Consider the following 21,498-nt stretch of genomic DNA (forward strand, 5'->3'; position numbering starts at 1 on the left):
TTTGTTTCTTTGTCATCCGCTAAGTGGAGGCCAAATGCTTCCTTAAACTGTCGAGATTAATCTCAGTCCGTCCCAATGATCAAGTAATCTGGATTGTGTAATCCCATTAGCCTAATCTGGAAGTGCCTGTGAATCTGTTGGCATGTGTTTGTGTGGGTGTGTGTGTGCGCAGGCTGACAGGGTTAAGGTAGTGTTTTAAAGTCAGAATAAAACATTTCTGTATATCATTTTCATTTTGAAAATAGTTTCACTTGAATATGAAACATATGTAAATATGAACCATGAGCCAGCTAGCTTGGTTTAGTGTAACGACAAGAAGCGTAGAGAAACAGCTAGCCCAGGTAAAAAGAGACAAATTCACCAACCTGTACGCTTACAGCTCACCTGTAACAAACTAAAGAAGTACATTTCTTTTGTAGGAGACTACTTCTTCACAAACAGCAGCAATTGCACCCTCAGCGCTTTGCAGGACAATTGTCACTGTGACCCAAAGAGCCAGTTGTTTTCTCCTTTTTTAATACATTTTTTATGCAAAACCAAGCTTACATGCCACTTTAGCTTCATGCTAAAATGAGAGAGTGGTGCCAACCATAGACTGTATAAATAATGGATGTAGTATCCGTGCATCACCCATCTGTTCCTGACCACTGTTTTGAAGCCGATCGGACGGTGGCAGCCATATTGGAAATGCAGAACTCAACCAGGCAGAGTGTGACGTAAGAGGCGGAGTTTGAGCCTCCTAGCCAACAGCTATGTGTTTCCCGTCCAGGAGTCAAGTCAGTCATGCCCTTATTTTGGCAAAAACTCTTAATCTTAATATCTTCTGAACCGTCGCATTAGAAAAAAATTCACCCCCCGTACAGTGTGTGCCGATAGAGAGATTAGCTAGGTAGACCCAAGCCGTTTTTTGAACCAGGCTGTAAACATTTTATTAATGCTGCAAAAATCGTCTTTTTTTAATTGGTGTGTATGTGGTTTCCGGTGTTTCTGCAGCCAGCCTCAAACGGATTCTCGATGAATTGCAGTTTATAACACTTCTTCATGGGCTTCATAGTTTGAGACCGGAGGTTGCCGCTTGGTGCCAACAACATATTCTCTTGAAGGCTTAAGAATGACGAGCAACTAAACAATCAAAATGTTACTTTCTTGACAGATTTGTTCTGCTACAATGGCGAGGCAGAGTCGCCCTGCATCTGACGGATACCAGTCGATCTGCTATTCAGGAAGTCCATCAGTCTCTTTATCCGGTGCTGCTGAGATCGTTGGATTGGATGACGAGGACGATCAGGCGCCCATTTTCTCTCTCTCAAAGAGCTCCATGGATATGGTCATGGTTTCAGGGTTGCCACACAAGCGGGATCCAGCCTGGGCTAGAACGGACCTGAGACGCAGCTCCAGCACCAACACGCACTCTGAGCAGAACTCTGTCACACTGCAGCAGCTTCACCCTCAAATGTGGCAGCACATCAACACCACAAACAGCCACCAATTATGTCTATCAGCCCAAAATGTGGACATGCACAGCCCTCCTGTCCTCAGTGAGCGTTGGATTTCTAACATGCAGCGCTGGAGCGGGTGCAGCGCCAGCACACACAGCCGCAGCAGCACTCCAGATACAGTCGTGGGGAAAGAAGGGAACTCGCGCCCAACCAGTTTTACCCAAGAAACCTCTTGCTCTGCTGTGCCGGACTCTCCCATGTTCAAACCAGTCTCTGCACCAACCACACCCTCCCCCTTCACCTCCCCGTGCAGACACCAACTTCAACTGTTTCTTCTTCTTCTCTACTCACACTGAACGCTAATCAGCAGAAAGACAACCATGAGACTTCGCCTCCATCCTCCCTTCCGCAGTCACCCCTGCAGGCTTCCGCCTCCTCACCTTTGCCGTCCAACTCCCCAAATGCCCACCTCCTCTCCAGTACAAAGAACGAGGGCTTCCTGGAGAATAACATGCTTACTTTTTCCTTCCCTTCACCAGCCCCTTCATCTGTTAGCATATCAGAGGGAGGTGTCCCATCAGATGCTTGCAGCATTGTTGATGATGTGATAGAAGCACTGCGAAGTCCTGGAGGTACACAGATATTAGAGAGTGGAGGGCTGAGAACCCCAGCGCAATTGGTGAGCCCCCTTCAGCTTGATTCTTACCCTTCTCCAAACCTACTGAGTCCAGGAGGCACACAGTTATCGGAGAGCGGAGGAGTGGGGAGCCCATTGCAAATGTTGAGCCCCCTTAGGCTTGATCCTTATCCTTCTCCAAACCTGCTGAGTCCAGGAGGCACACAGTTATTTGAGAGTGGAGAAGTGGGAAGCCCAGTGCAAATGTTCAGCCCCCTGAGGCATGATTCCTGTGTCTCTCCAGATCTACACAGTCCTGGAAGCTCACGATTATCAGAATGTGGTGAAGTTAGAAGCCCACTGCCTACTGGTTACTTACAGTCTGATTCCTGTCCCTCCTCCAGGACACAAAGTCCTGGAGGCACACAGTTATCAGAGAGCGAAGGAATGAGAAGCCCCATACAAAGGTTTGGCCACTTTAAGCAAGATTTCTGTCCTTCTCCAGAGCTACAAAGTCCTGAGGCACACGTTTAACCTTCCAAATCCAACTTCTCCAGCAGAGGAACAAGAATCAAGAAGTGGAATATCAGTTTGCCATCTTGAGCTGCCATGTCCACCAGTCCAGAGCTTTCCAACAGGCCACAGCAGGAGGTTACCTCTGGTTTATTCCTTGAGTGACTCACAGTTGGGTGAATGCTGCAAGTGCAACTTGAACTTGAGAGATGGCTTCACAAAGGCTCCAAAGGTTGAGGTCTTTCCACAGGTAGGAACAATGACTTCACATCTGGGGATGGTGGACGCAGCGATGCAGACTATCTCCCCAGCCGGCTCTTTTTGGGGTCTCAGGAGGAACACTTCCAACTCCAACATGGGCTCTCACTCTCTCTTGGGTTCGCCGCCTGGATCAAGGCTGAACCTGAAATCATCAGTGGGGTCCAACTCTAATCTAGTGTCTCCATCCTCAAGCATGTTCCCAGTGAGCAGTGAGGATGAGGGGGAGAGGCAGGAAGATGACCCAACATGGGAGATCAACTCTCCCACCATGCACAATCCAGAGAGGAGGAGATCCTGTCTCAAGATGCACGGTGAAATGAGGGACAAACTTCGTAGGAGAAGCAGCATGAAGCAGGTGCAGTGGGACGAGGAAGGGATGACATGGGACATTCACGGAGCATCTCTGGACCCAGAGGTTCTGAGCACAGCCATCCAGAAGCACCTGGACCTCAAGAACAGCCCCCAACCCGAAAAGCGTCCATCAAAGAAGAAGAAAAGAGCACCAAAGCCTCCTCTCATATCAAATGTAGTGAAGGCCATGACCCCAGAACTTAATCCACCTCCGTTGATCATTTCATCCACTTGTATAGTGGAGCCTCAGAGTGAGGACCCAGCCAAGACAGAGAAAGGGGGTCAGGTGGTGGAGAAAGGAGCAGGCACAAAGGAGGAAACAGAACTGTTCGTAGAGTGAGCAGAGCAGAGGCGCTTGATGCAGAAGAAGAGGAGGTGTGCGGAGAGGAAAGCACCAGCCAACTCAAGTCCCCCTCACATGGAAGTGGACAGGTTCGCAAGAGGAGTGTGATCAGGTCTCTGAGGACTGGGTGGTGTGGAGGCTCGAGAAAGGCAGATGACTGATCTTGGAGAATAATCCAATGACTTTGATGGCGTATTGATGATCCATAGGTGGTTCAGTTCTCAGTTTGCACAGAAGCACTACGAGAAAGGAAGTTTTAAGTATTTGAAGCTTTTGCTTTCATTTGGTTCTATCCTACTATTGACTAGATTTTAGTTTCTTCATTTACAAAAAAGGACAGATTCAGTGTTAGGGGAATCAGGGTACACTTTAAAGCACTGACATAGTCTACATCAAGATATCTCAAAGTCTCACTCCTGTCCCCGTAGCTTTGGTGTATTTCATCCAAACACTCGGACAATCTGTTTGTGTCTGGCAGCTCAGTTACCATGTAGAAGAGAGAAAGAGTTGGTACATGCTGGGAGCTTGGTTGAGAAGTAGTTGTGTTGTCTATTTTCCTCAAATTGGGTTCATAATTTGAAAAATGAACTACATGCTGTCTTAAAGGATATTTGAAGTGTCAATTGAGACCATCAATTTATCACGGTGTGTTTTCACTGAGGTAATAAATGAAGGCAGAAGTACAGTTGTGTTTTCATAGACTTCTATGCAGAGGTATCATGTATATTATTTAAACAGAGCACCACACTTGCTCTTCAAATGTGCAATATAAATAAACTTTACTTAAGTATTTGCCTTGAAAGCTAAGAAAGTGTCAAAATCTGTAGTTCCTCAAATGGCCACTTGAGGCTGGCTCCATAAGACGGTCAAGCCCAGGCTTTGATCTTATGATTCCTAAGTTGAAACCTGATTCTTTATGCCTGGTTTAAAAAAATGAATTCTATATGGCTTCATCCTTAAATTAAAACTATAGAAAGAGGATTTGTTTCCTTAGAGTTCCTCATTTTGCTTCATGAGAACTCCTGTGAGGAACTTTAAATGTGTGTTGATTTTGGCGCCCCCCCTGTGGACATACTGGTTCCCACATTTCCTTTGCTGATTTTGTCCGATACATGTTTAAGTAATGTTTTTTTTTAACCTAAAATTTCATCCTGAGCATCATTAATTGATAAGTTTTGCCATGGAGTATGTAAAACAAAAGTGTTTTTTCTGCAGCCTGCTGTTACTGACACCTTCCACACAGCAGTGGTTTCAGGCATTAAAAAGAACCAGATAGAAATTGTCCATCTTCCTGTCAGTGATCATAAATAAGAATTTTGGTCTGTTTCACTACCACAGGAGCTTTAAAGGAAATCCTCACTTTAGGGGCTGCTGACTGCATGCAAGATGACACTTCATCCACCCCCTTATCATATTATATTAGAATATTGTCCTTTCTGCCCCCCCCAAAAAAACAGATGGAGACATGCCAAACTCAAGGCTTAGTGATGGGTTGGTGGATTTCTGGTGAAGTTTTCATGGAATCCCTGGTCACACTTTAAGATAAGATAAGATAAGATACTCCTTTATTTGTCCCACAAAGGGGAAATTCATGGAGTTACAGCAGCAAACAAAAAGAAGAATTTCAACAAGAATATGAACAAAAACAACAAAAAAATGTTCATCAAAGACGACAGCTTGGCCATAATTCTCCTGTCAGCCACCACCTCTACTAGACGGCCATTAAAAACAGATCTGTCTTTGTATCCGGTTAATCTTAAACTTTGTTAAGATTATAATGGGTACAGTTTTTGATTGACTTGGACTTCGATACTTTTGTCATTGTTATTTTATATTCAAGCCCAACAGCTGTTGAACCAGGTCCATGTTGATATCAATGTTAAAATGTTTTATTTTTTAAGATTTACAAATATAGAACTGTTTAAAGATATCTTAGAAATGTCTTCAACAGTTTGTTACTTATTGGCTCTACTTATACCTATGAATCTGTCGCAACTTTGCACTGACAGATTATAATTTCTCTCTCTTTCTCTGATACTGTTTAGAGAAAAATATTTATTTATTCATCTGTTTATTAAACGACTACTCTTCTAGACTTTAATGAAACACAAAACTTATAATCTCTTCATGAAATTCAATTCAATTTTACCAAGTGTTCAAAGCTGCTTCACCTCAGCAGGTAAAATACTGTATGCAAATTAGGAAATAAGTAATATGTAATCAATTACACATTTATGACATCATATCGAATTCTTCCTTTTACTCATAATATCATGAGATCATCTAGCTGATGATAATTTGTACTCTGTAATTGCTGTTCGAGCACCTTTTGTTCTGCACTTCTTGAGTCTTACATTTGTAATAAATCTTGAACCTGTTAAAACCTGAAATGACATATTCCTCTGGACATAAGAACAAAGACTTGTCTTGAGCCACAATAAAAAAAAACTGAAATAAGAAGGCGTCTATGATAATGAATCTGTGATTACTGCACAACAAATAAAGTGATTAAAACACTGGGACAATGTGAAGAAAACACCTACTCTCCCTCTACTCATTCACTGTGGAAAACATACACAAAGTTGAGCAATGTGTAAACTTGGTGAACCTCAGTGGTGAGGTCTGACCATTCAGGCTCTACTGTTCAGATGAGCGGGCACATTCTCTTTCATTCACTGCAGAAAAAAGCTCTACACACCAGTGGCTTCCACTACAGGTATTGTTGTCATATTTTCACAGATGTGTGTAGAGCACACAGAAGGGCCACTGTCTTTGTCTGTTCCTGTTTTCTTGTCTTAGTGTTCAGTACAAACACATTTGATCAGGATCTGTTTGTTTTTGTTTTTTCAGCAGACATCTGAATCACATAATCCACGATGTACTCTTTCACAGGTTTAGAGAGGGACTATTTCTTCAAGTTAGCAGCACCACGTACAAATATGAAAACTATTAAAACTTAAAAGTGATACGACATTTTTTAACTTCTTATTTTAAAGGGCTGATACTAGATTTTTGACGCTAGCACTGGAGGTCATTAAAAATGTTAAATGCTAAAATATTACAACATTTTTTTTGGATTGGGATCCCTCCAGTTTTACTCCTGGTGACCAGGCTATGACCTTAATTGTCCATTTATCAAGATTTCCCAAAACTCACCACACAGTTAGCAGCTTTCTGAGGTTATACTAGGTCAGGGGTTCACAAAGTGGGGGTCGGGACCCTTTGGGGGGTCGCAAGACACAAATGGGGGGTCGTGAGATGTCTTCCAGAATGTTTTTTTTTTTTGAATGATCTAAAAAATAGTACATTTAACCTATTATAATAGAAAGTATCGACAAAAATAGATGCTAAACTTGAAATAAAACCTAGAAAAATAGAAAAGATAATACATTTTCTGCCTTTCTTTTTGCCAGATGACTCCTAAGTTTAGCGTTAGTGACCAATTAATTATCTAAAGCATCAGTAGCAGTAGGTTAATTCATAACGGCACAGGAAACACAGCCACATGCTCATATAGGTAGGCTAATTTTCTGAATACCAGCCACATTAAATCCCTTTGAGGGACAGTGGGGGTCGTAAGTCTTTGGCACCTATATTTTGGGGGTCACGGGGTGAAAAGTTTGGGAAACCTTGTACTAGTCAACACCTGTTCAGAAAGAGAGAAGAAGCCTTTTAATCACTACAGAGCAGAAACACGCGAGTATTAAGTTCTCTTCCACAGAGTTGCACAGGAATAGTCGTGAAACACCTTAAAGAGCGGACATTAAAGAAGTGAAACAGAGCCATGTGTTGCAAAGGGAACGAGTAAAGAGAAAAAAAGGTGTGCTTGTTCGTTTGTAACTCTGAAAATATTGCACAGTATTGAGGTTTGCAGTCAGACTACGGTAGCTTAACAGGCATATTACATTAAAGTGTTAAGATAAAAATAAGGCCCTGGCTCCAAGTCTTGCTCAATCACACCAAATGGTGTGACATTGATCGTGGTAAAATTTAGCAAGTGAGCATGCAAGCACTTGTTAATTAGCTTATTAACACACAACACAAACTAAAACTGAGGCTGATAAAGAAAAAATAGTTTTGCAGAAACACTCTGAGTGTCTAAATGAGAGCTCATTCAATAGCTGTCAATACATTTAACTTAAAATCAAAGGTTATAGTTTTACTGCACTTTGGTGACATTGAAATCAAACATGATGTTGAGATTCATGCGGTGGGAGTATGAAAAAAAAAGTCATACGAATTGTTTTTGGCAGGTATTGAACTTTTTCTCTGGGTCGCACTTACACAGGATATAAATATTTATGACAAAGAGGATCTGGACATCAGATATAAGGGGTCATTTTCAGGTCACTATGTCACTGCTCTAGGTCATGTGATGTGATGTTTGTTGTTGTGGTACAGTGCAGTATCTTCTTTGTCCTGTGTGCATGTTGTCGTACTGTGAGCATACTATATGTATGTGAAAGTGCTGATGACACTCCCTGAAATCCCCTTTTTCTCAGCGGCAGTGGAAACTCATCGCTACAGGAGAACAATCCAGCGCTGGGCCTTTGTTGTGACACAGCACATTGTCGCTGGAGGTGTGCTGTTGTTGTGTGTGTGCGTGTGTGTTTGTGTACTGTATGTGTGCCTCTACATGTACATCTGCGTGGACTCGCTGCCTGGTATAAATAGCGTGAGAAGTGTGCCGGCCGATGATTCTGTGGATGAAGATGGCTGTGCCTGGACCTCCTCTGCTTCTTCTGTCTGTGCTGCTGCCGCTGCTTTTTAGCAAGGCATCTCTGCCTGCAGCTGCATACACACTCACCTCTGGACGACAGCCTCAGCCCAAAATCCTCCATCTGGGTGAGGACCAACACCAGAATGCCAACCTCATAAAACTTCCCTGTGATTTTTACCATTCCTCTGTTTATCTGTGCTTCATCCTGTGTTCTGTGTGTCCTGTCAGACTGGCCGAAGGACTGTGGCATGCCTCACTTTAAGCCCAACATGGCGGAGAGAATTGTGTCTGGGAATGAGGCGAGACCTCACTCCTGGCCCTGGCAGGTCTCACTGCAGGTAAATCTGTCTGAGTGTTGACATGTTTGAGTTTCTAGGAAGGAAGAGGTTTTAAATCACAATCACCAAATAACGGATTATGCTGATATTTGCAAAACTAATGGTTGTTTTCATTATTATTAGTAGTTTATGGAGTTTTGAGTAATTCATTTCTTTGTCAACACTTAGTTCAAATACATTTTCTAAAATATTTCTGAGTCAGTTGGAAAGCCTTTATGTGAATTTATTCTTTGTAAATCATGCTTGAGATTTTTGGAATGAAGATATTATATAAGACACTACAGCTCAATTTACAATATTTGTTTACAACACAGATTCGTGACACTAGTATGAGTTAGAGCTGCCTATTTAATCACATCTTTATTGTTATTGGGATATGAGCACGTTATAAAAGGTCTGACTTCATCTCGATATACTGTGGCTCAGTGGTAGACCCGGTCGTTTCTCAATCAGAAGGTCAGGGGTCCGGTCCCAGGTCCCACTGTCTGACACGCAAATGCCCCAATTGGCTATGCTAGTGGTGTGTGAAAGAGATATGTCAAAACTGATGGGCTCTACCGTCAGTGTATGAATGGGTGATGAATGAATGTAAAAGTGCTCTGAGAGGTCAGATGGCTAGAGAAAGTGCTTCATAAACAGTACATTTACCAATTTGTGTAAACAACCAATGCATTCTCACTGAGCATGTGTACATTGAAACTATCAGCTAGTCTCAGATTAATTAGTACCAAATTATGGGTAATAAAAAATGTTTTGGGGATTAATTTGGAGAAACATTTTTAAACACAGGTAAGGCTTAAGACATGAAGGAGAGCAGAGAGGCATTCAATCTGTGAGTTAAAATATACATTCTTATTTTTGTTTATTCGTCGCATCTTTATCTTCCTATCACATAGAGAATGTAAAATGTATTGAGGAAAAAAGGTGAAAATTTCACTCCTTGGCGCCCTCTTGTGGACAAACACGGCACTCTGTTTTTATCTTGCAAATCGATGCAGTTAGTCTCATGATTTCACTAATTAGCTGTTATTTTGGATGATATACACCAAAGTTTGTAATTAGTTGATCTGAAGTGGACATTATCTCAGTTTTTCCAACAATGTTCAACCCCAGAGAAATGCATTCTTTATGAACAGTAACTCAGCAATTCATTCGACCATTTTTCTTCATGGAAAACAAGGAAAGGTCAGATAATGTTTATTTAACCTACGATAAAATCTGTCGTTATTTTTTCACAGGGAGACCCCTAGTGGCAGAAACTCCACACTGCAGTATTAGTGTACATTTACACAGTGTGTGGTTGGGCTGTCACTTTTCACACTTTGGAGTAAATTGCTCTAAAAGTCTACTATTAAACCTTTAATTGGTTTTTAAAGGTGTAGTAACTACTTTGACTATCTGTTTGTTTTATCAACATTTTAAATCTTGAGTTTTAAGAAGAGGTGACATTAAGAGAGATTAGGTCTGGGCTTTCTCTTGAAGCTAGGGTTTAGGTAGGGTATGTAATAACTCTAAATAACAGGATTTATACTTTCACATGAGAGAGTTTCTGAAGGAGATGAGATAGTATTTCTAATCTGAGGTAGCTGTCTGCATGTCTCTAACAGGTTCGCCCCAGGGGGAGTAAACATTACATTCATGTCTGTGGAGGAACTCTCATCCACAAGAACTGGATCCTTACGGCTGCTCACTGCTTCCAAAAGTAAGACTATATCTTTATCACGGCAATGTTAAAAGAAAAGTGACAATGTGAGCTGTAGAGGTCTTACTGTAGCTGTCTGTCTGGTCTCTCAGAGGTAAAGCTGAGGATGCTGGGAGCTGGAGGATCGTCCTGGGGAAGCACCAGCTGAAGCGCTCAGAGACGCCAGAGAGGGTCTTCCCTGTGAAGAGGATCTACCGTCACGAGAACTTCCGTTACCCGGCTCACAGCGAGCTGGACTACGACATCGCCCTGGTGAAGGCTGGCACGGAAATCGTCCCCTCGAACTTCATCCGCTACGCCTGCCTGCCGCGCAAGCAGACCAGCCTCAAACCAGGACACTATTGCTGGGTGACAGGCTGGGGCGACACCCGGGGTGAGCAGAGAACACAGGGAGAGACAAAAGAGAGGGGAGAGAGTCGTTATGTACAATGGATAATAAGATTGAACATACAGCCATGCTCTGAGCAAAGTCTAAACACTATGAGACCAATACATTCCCATAATAGTTTGTTTATTAATTAATAAATCAATTATTTAGTAATCTGGGAATTTGAAAAAACCTACATTAAGAGTCAAAATTTAACAATGCTGTCCATGAGGGTTGAGGGTTTACTTTATTTAAAGTATTTCATAAGAGCTCTTTAGGATTGCAATTGAAGAAATTAAAGAAAAGCTAAGTTTTAAAGCACACAGTTAAATATTAAGATCCTTCTTTTGTTTCCATTAAGTGTCATAATGCTGAAATGATGGCATGGACACTAAAACTCCAGGAAAAATCATGATCCAAACTATCTGGCAAGTCAAGGTTTGATCTGATTATTGTGATGGGAATGTTAAAAAAGGAGGACGTTATTATTTTGGATTTCAGAATCAGAATCAGAAATACTTTATTTATCCTAGAGAGGAAATTCAGTCATTACTGTCGCTCTTATACACAATAATAATAATAATAATAATATTTATATAGCACCTTTAAAAACAAATGTTTACAAAGTGCTTTGACAAACAAAGCATGGTTCAAATAGTAGGGTAAACAATTTGAAAGACAGGGAGGAGAAAATTTGATCAATGCAAAACAAAATGCAACGCAAGAGGATAAAGGGAATACACGTCAATTTAAACAGTATGGAGTGGTGTGACAATGGACCAGTAAATCATTGTTGAGAGGTTTTTTAGGGTAAATAGATAAAAATAAATGAATAAATAAAAATGGAGAAGTAAATAAAAGCATTAAGAGGACAATAAAAGAGGTTTTCAGAGTAAAAGGACGTAAAAGGACGTAAAAGGACGACATAACATCAGGAAAATTAGAAAAAGTGCAAAGGATGAATAAGGGAACATTAAAATAATAAAAGAAAAATAATAATAATAATAAGTAAGAATATTGGAATATTAATAGAAAGAAGGAATAAAATAAGATATAAGTACTATCCATCCATCCATTATCCTGACCGCTTATCCCGTTAGGGGTCACGGGAGGCTGGAGCCAATCCCAGCTGACTTCAGGCGGAAGGCAGGGTACACACTGGACAGGTCACCAACCTATCACAGGATATAAGTACTAATAAAATAAAAACAACAATAACAATAAAAAGTAAGGACAGAAGCACTGAATATTTTAGATTCAGTGCTTCTGAAAGAAAAGTTATATATACATGGATATTAAAGTGGTAAGGTTATTGCACAGTTTATAGAAATCTCTAGTGTTTGGATTTCACTCAAAGTTAAAATTGTAATGAGCATGAATGAATTAATAGTTATAGAGATGTTTGAACTCATACAGTAATGGATCAGGACTAAAGGCACACTGGTGAGGCTGAACGGTCAATAGTCACAGCTAAATGTACCTCCATTTCTTTTGATGTATTTCAGGCGGGAAGGAGAATGTGTCTCTAGCTGAAGCCTTGAATCAGGCTCGCCTGCCCATCATCGACTTCAAGACCTGCCGGCAGAAGAAATTCTGGGGCGATCGTGTCCGAGACTCGATGATCTGCGCTGGGTTCAGAGACACTGAGGACCCTCCTGCTGCATGCCAGGTACGACTGACTGACTTTCACAGAGAATAATACAATCCAGATGTGTTGTTTTCTTACTTAAAGTTCCTGTAAGGAGTTTTTAGCTGATTATGAATGTGGGCTGAAATTAATACTGGGGCCTCCACAAGAAGCAGACAAGACCAACAGTGAGACCTGGGATTATTTCTTTAGTTATTTTGAATACCTGGGAACACAGCAGTAGGGTAGGTGTTAGATGTAGAGATAAACAGCATGCTGCAGGAAGTCTATTTCTTCTATTTTCCATGTGTAAAGTTTCACAGTAAGTGATGTCTGACATTTGATGTTTAAAAGACAACAGGATGAGATATTTTTAATTTAAAAAATACTACTACAGTTAAAGGACAAGGTCAGCACAGACCAGAGTTACAAGTCTGTTCACTATGATCCACACAAAGTTCCTCACATGAGTAACACTCACCTCCTTCCATCCTCTCTCAGGGCGACTCTGGCGGACCTCTGCTATGCCAGCTGGGTCGGGACCGCTGGGAGGTGCACGGCGTGGTGAGCTTCGGCCCCATCGGCTGCACGGTGGAGAACAAACCCAGCGTCTTCACCCGCACCGCCGCCTACATTCCCTGGATCGAGGCGACGCGCATCAGGGACTTCTTCCTGCACTAAGCGGACCACCTGACTGACAGCAAACATAAGCTCTGCTCTGTTCAGTGTCTCATGTCCACACATGACTACAAACTTTTTTTTCTCACAGTTCTATGAAGACATGTTCACCAGTTTGTGAACTTACACCCACTTACAGATGTGCAAACATGTTCTTAACGTGCAATAATCGTTTTCTAAATCACTGTATCTTAAAGTCTAAACTATGAACTTCAGTGGTTTCAAACAGAAGAATACCGTGACTACAAGGTTTACACAACTCCTTACCTTTCACAGCCAGTCGACATTTGTACAATAAAACTGGTAAAAAGCATCTTTGGCAACGTTTCCCATTTTTTTTATTAGTTTTACATACAGCAGGTTTGATAGAATACATGAACAACATGTGCATCCAGTACAGCTTTACAGTGATTCCTTCTTGCACGGTAAAACAGAACCCACAGCGGATATACTTCAATAAATACAAGAGCAGAACAGACCGTAAGGCATAGTTCTGTGCTTAGTTGAAAGAGTCTTTCAGTCCAAAATCAGGGAGTAAGTTGATTTCCATACAAGCATCAAAGAAGACTTTTTCGTCGTCCTGCATCAACAATGATAAAATAGATGAATCACTTCTTTATAACATCCTCACAGGCTCCTTTCATCGCTGATCTGATCAGCAACAAGAGAACCTCAGAGGACACAGACAAATGTTGTTTTAGGATGGTCAGAGTCTGGTTTATAAGTGGAATTTAGTCCCCATTTACACATCTTCTTCTTAAAGCACTTCTTTCATTTCCCAGAATACTCCAGGAAAGGAAGGTGGCACTCAAAGGGATGGGGGGGGACCAGTGAACTGGACCAACTCACACTTTGCTCACAGCACACTGCATTTGACCAGAGTCTAACTCCTCTGAGCGCTGTGGTTAAAGGCTGTGTCCTGGGATGAGATGTTTGGCCCTGATGTGGAGGCAGATGAGTGTGGTAGGGGTTAGTACAGTCTGGACGATGAAGATGAGGAGCCTGTGATGTGGTCCCAGTTACTGTAAAGAGCGTAGGCACCAGACAGAGCTAGACCAGCCAGACCGCCGCGGGCGACACCCTTTAGACCGCCTGCAAACACAGAAGAAGAAGAAGAAGGATGAGAAGATTTTTTTTGGTAGATTTTAGAAAAACACTTTATTTTATAATAAAGTTTATCAGGCAAACATTTAACAAAGAGTATTTCACATAGTTCACTCAGCCAAGACAATCATTAAAGGTCAGCTGTTTCTGTTTGTTCAGAGACCTCACACAGAATGCCCTCAAACCCCCACCTCTGCAGGAACTCCCCCATGTTCCTGGTGGCTTTGTGGAAGCAAAACTTCAGCCTCAGTCTGGCCTTTATGTTGCACCTCCACAAAGCCACAGCATCAAGTTCAGGTCCCGCCTTCAGTTTGTCCCTACGGGTCAGGTAGATGGCCATTTTTGCTTCTCCAATTAAAAAGTTTAGAATTTGGGGTTTGTATTTTTTTGTTTTGCTGTACCTGAATCCACAGATAAAAACAGGGGCAGAGAAAACAACACCAAGACGGCTACAAACACTTGTTAAAAAGCTAAAAAAAAAAATCAGTCAGAAGAAGAAGAAGAAGGAGGGAGGAAATCTGTGTATCAACATACAATAAACAAAAGTACCAGATAGTTTGAGTTCAACCAAAAACTGTGAAAAAAAAGATCATCTGATCCCAGCTTCTAAAATGTAGGAACTCTGCTTTCCTTTGTTGTTTTTGCAGTCTTTTATTTATGCGGTAATTGAAGAAGTAGACTAAATTCTTCTCTGTTCATCCTTGAGACCATCTCACATCTATGACAAATAGTAGAATTCTTCCTACAGTGTTTTTGACATACTGACTTCATGAGCACTGACAGATAATAACCCAAACCCATGACAAACAACTCCTACAATAATAAACAGCTGCACTAATAACTTGTTGAAGCCTAATATTGTAATGAAACATTAGAATAGATACATCAGTATTTAGACAGGATAAGATAAAGAGGATCTAAGTGATAGAATCAAATTAAATGCATCCTATTGAATCAAACATTTGTAGCAAAAGGTTAAATACAGAATGAAAGGGAAAATATTTAATCAGAAAATACACTTACTTCCTGATTTAAACAGCATCCCTGTTAGCGTCCCAGCAGCCACTGTGTTGATGTCATCTTCAGCTCCTCTAGCTTTTTCTATCGCCACGCCAAACACACTGTACAACAAGGCTGCAGTGACACAGAATCATACACAAAGCTGCTTAAGGCACAGAACATTAACCAAACACACACGACTTAACTCAAAGTGGAACTTAGAAACACACACCCCCAAAAGCCTCACAAAACCCATATCAATCCATTCTTTAATGCTACAAAATTATTTTCATCTCTGAGTTGAGTTAATCTGCCTGATGACATCATGAGTAAGGTCTTACCAACAGAGCCAAGAGTGTTGGCCCATGAAGCACCCTGTCTGGTCACCATGTTGATAATCCTGGGCAGAGAGAACAATCACTCAGAGGAGGATTCAAGCGAAGAGGAAGGAGTATGACCTCTTGTAAACGTCTCCATACTTACTGTACATTACGAGGTTTAGACCAGGCCATGTCTCTGGTCTCCTTCAGGCCCATCCTGAGACCATTTACAGTTCCAAAAGCAGCTCCTGTAGGACAAAAAGGACACAGAGAGTCAGAGAGATGCACAAGACTAAGGTTGCAAAATTCCGGGAGTTTTCAAAGTTGGAAACTTCCCATGGGAATTAATGGGAATTTATGGGAATAAACAGGAATTTACTAAATTGAAGGTTGGCTCTTCATAGGGAACTTAAATATAGTTGGGGGAAATATATTTTAGCATAATCCTGACTAAAACTAACAGATTTCACGCAAGCACAGTTGAATATCTATGCTGAGCCATCCTCAACAAGGCTGGACAGTGACACTGAAGAGGAAGATTCAGAGTTGGATGTTGAGGAAGTGGACATGGAGGATCTTGATGAGAGCCAGGAAGAGCCCATTGCCTGAAAGGGTTTAGCAAACATACAGAGGCTAGGCTTGAGAAGCTTGAGGGAAGATGCTTTTTTTATTTGCATGTTGAATGGGACTTTTTTGGAGGGAGAGGGGATCTTTTCATTAAACATTTTGAATGGGACTTTGTTGGGATTGCATTTTTATTCATTTTTGAATGGGTTGGGTTGGGTCGGGTCGGGGGGGTTAGTAATATTTAACTCAACATTCATGTTTTTGTTCTTCAATGATAGAATTGATTGTTCAATCAAATGTCTAACAGTGGATAAAGTTCTACTTACAAATAAATCTGTTTTAATTGTATTATTTTGGATGGTTGTCTACTTATAACAAAACATGTTAATGCTTGGATATGATACCTTTCCATTAAATAACCCTCTATTCCCAGATAATTCCCATGGAAAGTTTCCAATTTGGAATATTTCCAAATGATTGTTAAACATGCAACTGCAAAGCTAAGAGTCTTTATATCTTTTTAGTGTTTAGTCACAGTGGTATTGTTCTTGTATCACAGTTTTAAACATGCTATAGGTGACAGGCCTGGTTGTTACAGGTGCACAACACATCTTACCTGTAATGCAGGATCCTCCAATAGTAAAGAAAGCCAGTTCAAACCTCCCTCTGGTTTTGTTGGCGCCTGTGGGTAGGATAAACTCATCTGTGTCCTAAAGAAGACAAACATGTGTTGTAACAGATGTGTTTAATTCAACAGCTGTGACACTTGAAGTAGCGTTTATTCTGCTTACCTGAACCAGGTAACGAGGGTCAACGTTGAGGTAGGGGGACAGGGGACTCATGCCGGTCACTAAAATGACAAAACAGACATGTTTAACGACCTTTTTACACAGTTTAATACCTTAATACAAAAACATGTTGTATTTATAGGTAATAAAGGTGATGGTAATATCTCACAGTACATCTGTTCAGGTGTTGTTAGCTTTGAAGCAGCTAGCTAGTTAGCACTGAGGTAAAATTACATCATACTTACATGGGACACCGGCGAGCTCTGTGTTGGAGTATTCAGGTCCACCGCCCCCAAAGAGACTTCCGAGACCCCCTTTCGCTGCCCCCGATCCTTGTGAGTTGTTGTCCATGGCTGTGAGAGTTCCGAAGGGGGGTCACCTGGAGAAGACTGGAGCCAGGTGTAAGCAGCTAGCCTGACGTTAGCACGCGTTGGCTAATATGTCACAAAACTCACGAAGTGGTCGACGACGAGAAGCTGGATTCACCAAGACTGATAAACGAGGTCCCGTCAGACCGCCTGGTGAGTTTCAAAGAGAGGGTTCGATTTAAACTACAGTTCTTATCGTGGTAGAGGACTGAGTTCGAGTTCTCGTCATGTCCCTGACCTCCAGCAGCACGCTCTGCCGTAAACCGGTTTACTGTCGTTGAACTGTCGTAACGTCATCAGAACAGGCAGTAAGGGGCAATACTATAGGGAGCGCCTGTTGAATAAACAAGGTCTTTAAAACTACATGTTTACACTATACTGTCATCAAGTACAGTAACATTTTTTAAGTTAAAGTCCTCTTTTGAAAAAAAAGACTCTGATACTTGCAACCTGATTACCTTTTCTTTGACATAAATTACATCATATCCACTGACTGTTTTCCTTTAATTCCCTATTAGTACTACTTTTATCCTCCAGATATTGCTTTTGATACTCACTTTGATCCAATTTAACGAGAAAAGGCTTTTGTTAATTTTAAAGCAACTGTCCTGCAGTCAGACTTGAGATATTTCTGATAATTACCACATTTTTCTCATTATGTAGAATATAATATACTTTATTATTCCCCGAAGTGGGAAATTCAGGTGTCTGGCAGATGAAATTATAAAAATCACATAAAACAATTAATTCATGTGTCTGTCAGCTCATCTCCCATTGGCTAGAGAGTTCTGAAGCTTAATGGCTGCAGGGATGAATGATTTTCTGTGTCTCTCAGTCCTGCAGCGCAGAAAGATGAGCCGTCCACTGCTGCTGTTTCTCTGGTCCACAAAGAAGTTGTGAAGTGGATGATCTGTGTAATTTGAAATGGCCTCTAGCTTCTTTTGTGTGCATCTCTACACCACAGCCTCCAGTGAGTCCAACCTGGTTCCAATCACAGTGGCAGCTTTTTTCACTAGTTTGTCCAGTCGCCTCGCATCCTTGTGTTTTATACTGCTTCCCCAGCAGACTGCAGCATAGTACAGCATGTAGAGATACTTGTTAATTATTTGAGGTGCTACATTATATTTATTCTAAAAGTCACAGTTATAAAATCGTTATTTTAGCGGCCTGTGTCCACTTACAGCATTAAGTTAAAATATTGAACATGGTTATTGAGGTATTGCACCTGAAATCAAAGTATTCCACATGTATGTGATATATCACAGGAGTACCAATGTAATTCAGTGTTTTAGTGCTCACCGTCCTGAGCACTCTCAGCTGAAAACAGATTACCTTTTGAAACACAGCAGTGCTCGCCAATGACTTCTGACACCAGCTTTGTCAACAAGAGTGTCAGAGGTCCAATGAGGGGAAACTACACCTGTTAGTTCAAGGACCCAATTTCCAGATCTAGAGCAACTGCTAATGCTTCTACATGATTTATATCAATAGTTTGTATGTTTCCTTTGTAAAATCCATTGGAATGAGTATAAATATATACTATATATATATTTGAGTATATTGAGGATTCTGTAGGGAAAAAAGAGCTGTGCAGTTCCTCACATACGCCACAAGGGGGCAGCAGAGAGCTGTTGACTGATACTGACTAGCTGGAGGAAGGTCAGACCTGTTGCTTCTGAGACTCCCTGGATGTCTTTCTAATTAGGATAGATTTATTTCACTGATTCAGCTAATTGTGTTTAAAGTCACTACACAGACAAGTTTAATCTGCATGATATTATTTGAAATTTGGTGAGACTGAGTTAAATAACATACACATGACACCTGTCAGGCCTAAAAGCATTATTTCCCACATTTCAGCTACTTCTTACTTACCCATGATGCAACACCAAAGCAAGACCACACACATGCACACGTACGTGCACATTTTCTCAGCTCGGGCCCCGGCCATCTGCTGCCGGTCAAAGGGACAGAGGCAGTGAAGGAATTTAGTGTGTTGAATTTCCCGAATAACAGAGCATCTTATTTGGATTCTGCCATTGTATGTGTGTATTCAGAAGAGGCCAAGTGGAGCGATGAAGTTTGCCATTGTCGCCCAGTGTGGGTGTTTTCAGACTCTCTGGCATGATCTGTGAGTTAGTGTTCTCTGTGTTACTGCCCAGTGTGCCCACTGTCTTTCCCACAATGCCCCATTCAGCTCTGGGCCTCTCTCCCTCTCTCCTCTCTCTCTCTTTCTCAGACTGAGCTGCCACCCATTTTGTGCCTCTGGCTAATCATCATCATCATCATCATCATCATTACCATCATCGGGCTACCTACCAAATTCTCACTTGTGGGATAAAAAAAAATACCCGTGATGTCATCTTTGTTATCTTTTTTCGGCCGCTCTTCTCCTTCATTTCCTCTTTTCCTCTCTCTCTCTCTCTTTCTCTCTTTCTTTCTTTCTGTCCCTCTGAGCTCCCAAACACAAAAGACAGAGAGGCCACGACAGGACCCCAGTGTATGCTGGTTGTCAGGGAGACAAGGAGACAGTGTTGGGTCTTTAAACTGCCTCAGAGGGGTGTGTGTGAAGTTAGGGGGGAGTTGGCCTTATTTACATGGGAAGAGGACAAGAGAGAGAAGGAGAGGGTGAAAGAGAGAGAGAGAGAGAGAGAGAGAGAGAGAGAGAGAGAGAGAGAGAGAGAGAGAGAGAGAGAGAGAGAGAGAGAGAGAGGGGTTTGAAATACAACTTTTCCCTCCTGCAGCTTATAGGACTCTGTTGTTATTCCGCTAAAATCATCCAGTCATCAAATATTTACCGAGCAGACGAAATCTGGAGCTTGTTCATTATGTGGAGAATGCCGTGCATACATAGCAATGTAAATCAACCTGTCTTTTTCTCCCACACACACCCTTTCTTGCACACACACACACACACTTTGATTGTAAGCGCTGGGAGCTCTGGGCCCCACAGTGTTGGCAATGCTGAGAGCTGACTGCAGAATACATTACCAGATGCTTTAAGAGTGTTTCACAGCAGACTGGAAGAACAAGAAGGGGAGTGAAAAAAAAAAGCCTAAAACTTGACTGAAAACAGGAAAAACAGAGAGAAGAGTACACACCCATCCAAACATACATGCACCCCCACCCATGCATATCCACTCTTTTATTTTCCACTCCTTGCTATCTCCACTCTGCTTCCTCCTGTCCAGAGGATTGTCTGCAGCGGTCACACTATGTCCTCTCTCTCTCTCTCTTTCTGTGTGATCAGGGGGTCTGGGGGTTGTGGCCGCAGAGCAGGCTCAACTCCAAGCCTGAAGTTCAATATCAAGCCCTCAACTCCACAATGAAAGCAGGAAGGGCAGGGAGAGGACGGATGAGCCACCCACTGCTGCATTCACAACAGAAGAAACATGTGATTCTCCTTTTTTGTGTGTGGGGAAGTTTGCCTTCAACTCCCAGAACTAAACACTAGTTTCTCCCTTTATGGCTCTCTTTGTTCTATAATGTTTAATAAGAACACCCTTTGAGGAAACAGGAGTCTAATTAAACAAATGAAACCACCATGACACATGTATTGGTGAGTTTGTGGATGCTTCAGGGACTGAGTGTGATCTCGTGCAATATTTACTCTGCAGATGTTTGAGGGCGAGCTTGCACAATCAATTTCCCTTTAATTCCCTTGCTGTATAGTCCTCCAAAAAACCTGCACCCCCTTTCTCTTCTTCTTTTTTTTCTGTTATACATGTGCATGCCTTTGAGAAACCATGGTGAGCAGGGTGTGTTTTCTTCTCTCCTATTACGCACATCCATGTATGTAGACTGAGAACAACACAGAAAAAAGGAGAAGTGGGGAAAAACAATGTGGTGGCCTTTTCCCTGCATTTTGTCCAAAGTGTTTGCTGGGGTATTTTCCGCCCCTCGTCGGTTTCTAAGGAGTGTTTGGTGATTAGTATGCAGAAAGGAAGCTGATTTGCATAATTAAGTGCTACAGAGAAAAAGCAACAAAGTTTTGTTAGTTCAACAACTATGAGTTTAATAGTGTACAAAGAGTTATTCCTGCTCAGAAAACTTTAAAAGTTAAACGTTCATTTTTCAACACATATCTTCATTTCTTTTAGACACACATATTTTTTTTAAAAGGAATTCAAAGCTGAGACAGAAACCATTAAAGTGGTTAATAATCACAGAGGTGGTAAAACAGTTAGTAACCTACACTTGGCACTGAAGAAGAGTAGATTAATGTTGTACTACACTGTTAATTGTCACACTTATAGTATACAAAAAGGCACAGAGGGCAAGCAGTGCTGATCTCATAGGCTCAAGTTAATACAGAACACTCCAGTATATCAGGACATGATTACTTTGACACATGGTAGTCAAATTCATCAAATTACTCTCCATAATAAGGCATAATG

The 21,498-nt window shown here is 41.5% G+C and overlaps 2 protein-coding genes across 2 annotated transcripts; one reads left to right on the top strand and one right to left on the bottom strand.

Annotated features, from left to right (window-relative positions):
• The first annotated feature begins 8,235 nt into the window (after nt 1-8,235).
• On the top strand, nt 8,236-13,262 carry zgc:112285 (uncharacterized protein LOC561476 homolog). Its single transcript, XM_034708270.1, has 6 exons — nt 8,236-8,368; nt 8,472-8,581; nt 10,189-10,283; nt 10,376-10,656; nt 12,156-12,319; nt 12,779-13,262. Exons 1-6 carry the CDS (start codon nt 8,236-8,238, stop codon nt 12,956-12,958), a joined length of 963 nt encoding a protein of 320 aa, XP_034564161.1. The 3' UTR covers nt 12,959-13,262.
• An 8-nt stretch (nt 13,263-13,270) lies between these two features.
• On the bottom strand, nt 13,271-17,392 carry timm23a (translocase of inner mitochondrial membrane 23 homolog a (yeast)). Its single transcript, XM_034708271.1, has 8 exons — nt 17,189-17,392; nt 16,979-17,122; nt 16,737-16,795; nt 16,562-16,655; nt 15,542-15,626; nt 15,400-15,458; nt 15,083-15,193; nt 13,271-14,047 (listed from the first exon to the last, which is right to left on the bottom strand). Exons 2-8 carry the CDS (start codon nt 17,082-17,084, stop codon nt 13,926-13,928), a joined length of 636 nt encoding a protein of 211 aa, XP_034564162.1. The 5' UTR covers nt 17,085-17,122; nt 17,189-17,392; the 3' UTR covers nt 13,271-13,925.
• Between the last annotated feature and the right edge of the window lie 4,106 nt (nt 17,393-21,498).

This window comes from Notolabrus celidotus, chromosome 18 (genome assembly GCF_009762535.1).
Source record: "Notolabrus celidotus isolate fNotCel1 chromosome 18, fNotCel1.pri, whole genome shotgun sequence".
Taxonomy (NCBI): domain Eukaryota; kingdom Metazoa; phylum Chordata; class Actinopteri; order Labriformes; family Labridae; genus Notolabrus; species Notolabrus celidotus.

Excerpts from the sequence above, each read along its gene's own strand:
- zgc:112285 (XM_034708270.1), top strand. The coding sequence starts at position 8,236 with ATGGCTGTGCCTGGACCTCCTCTGCTTCTTCTGTCTGTGCTGCTGCCG. Across the intron at positions 8,369-8,471 it reads GCCCAAAATCCTCCATCTGG|ACTGGCCGAAGGACTGTGGC; the intron begins GTGAGGACCAAC and ends GTGTCCTGTCAG. Across the intron at positions 10,284-10,375 it reads GCTGCTCACTGCTTCCAAAA|AGGTAAAGCTGAGGATGCTG; the intron begins GTAAGACTATAT and ends CTGGTCTCTCAG.
- timm23a (XM_034708271.1), bottom strand. The coding sequence starts at position 17,084 with ATGGACAACAACTCACAAGGATCGGGGGCAGCGAAAGGGGGTCTCGGA. Across the intron at positions 15,194-15,399 it reads CAACACTCTTGGCTCTGTTG|CCTTGTTGTACAGTGTGTTT; the intron begins GTAAGACCTTAC and ends GTGTCACTGCAG. Across the intron at positions 14,048-15,082 it reads GATGCTGTTTAAATCAGGAA|GCGGTCTAAAGGGTGTCGCC; the intron begins GTAAGTGTATTT and ends CTGTGTTTGCAG.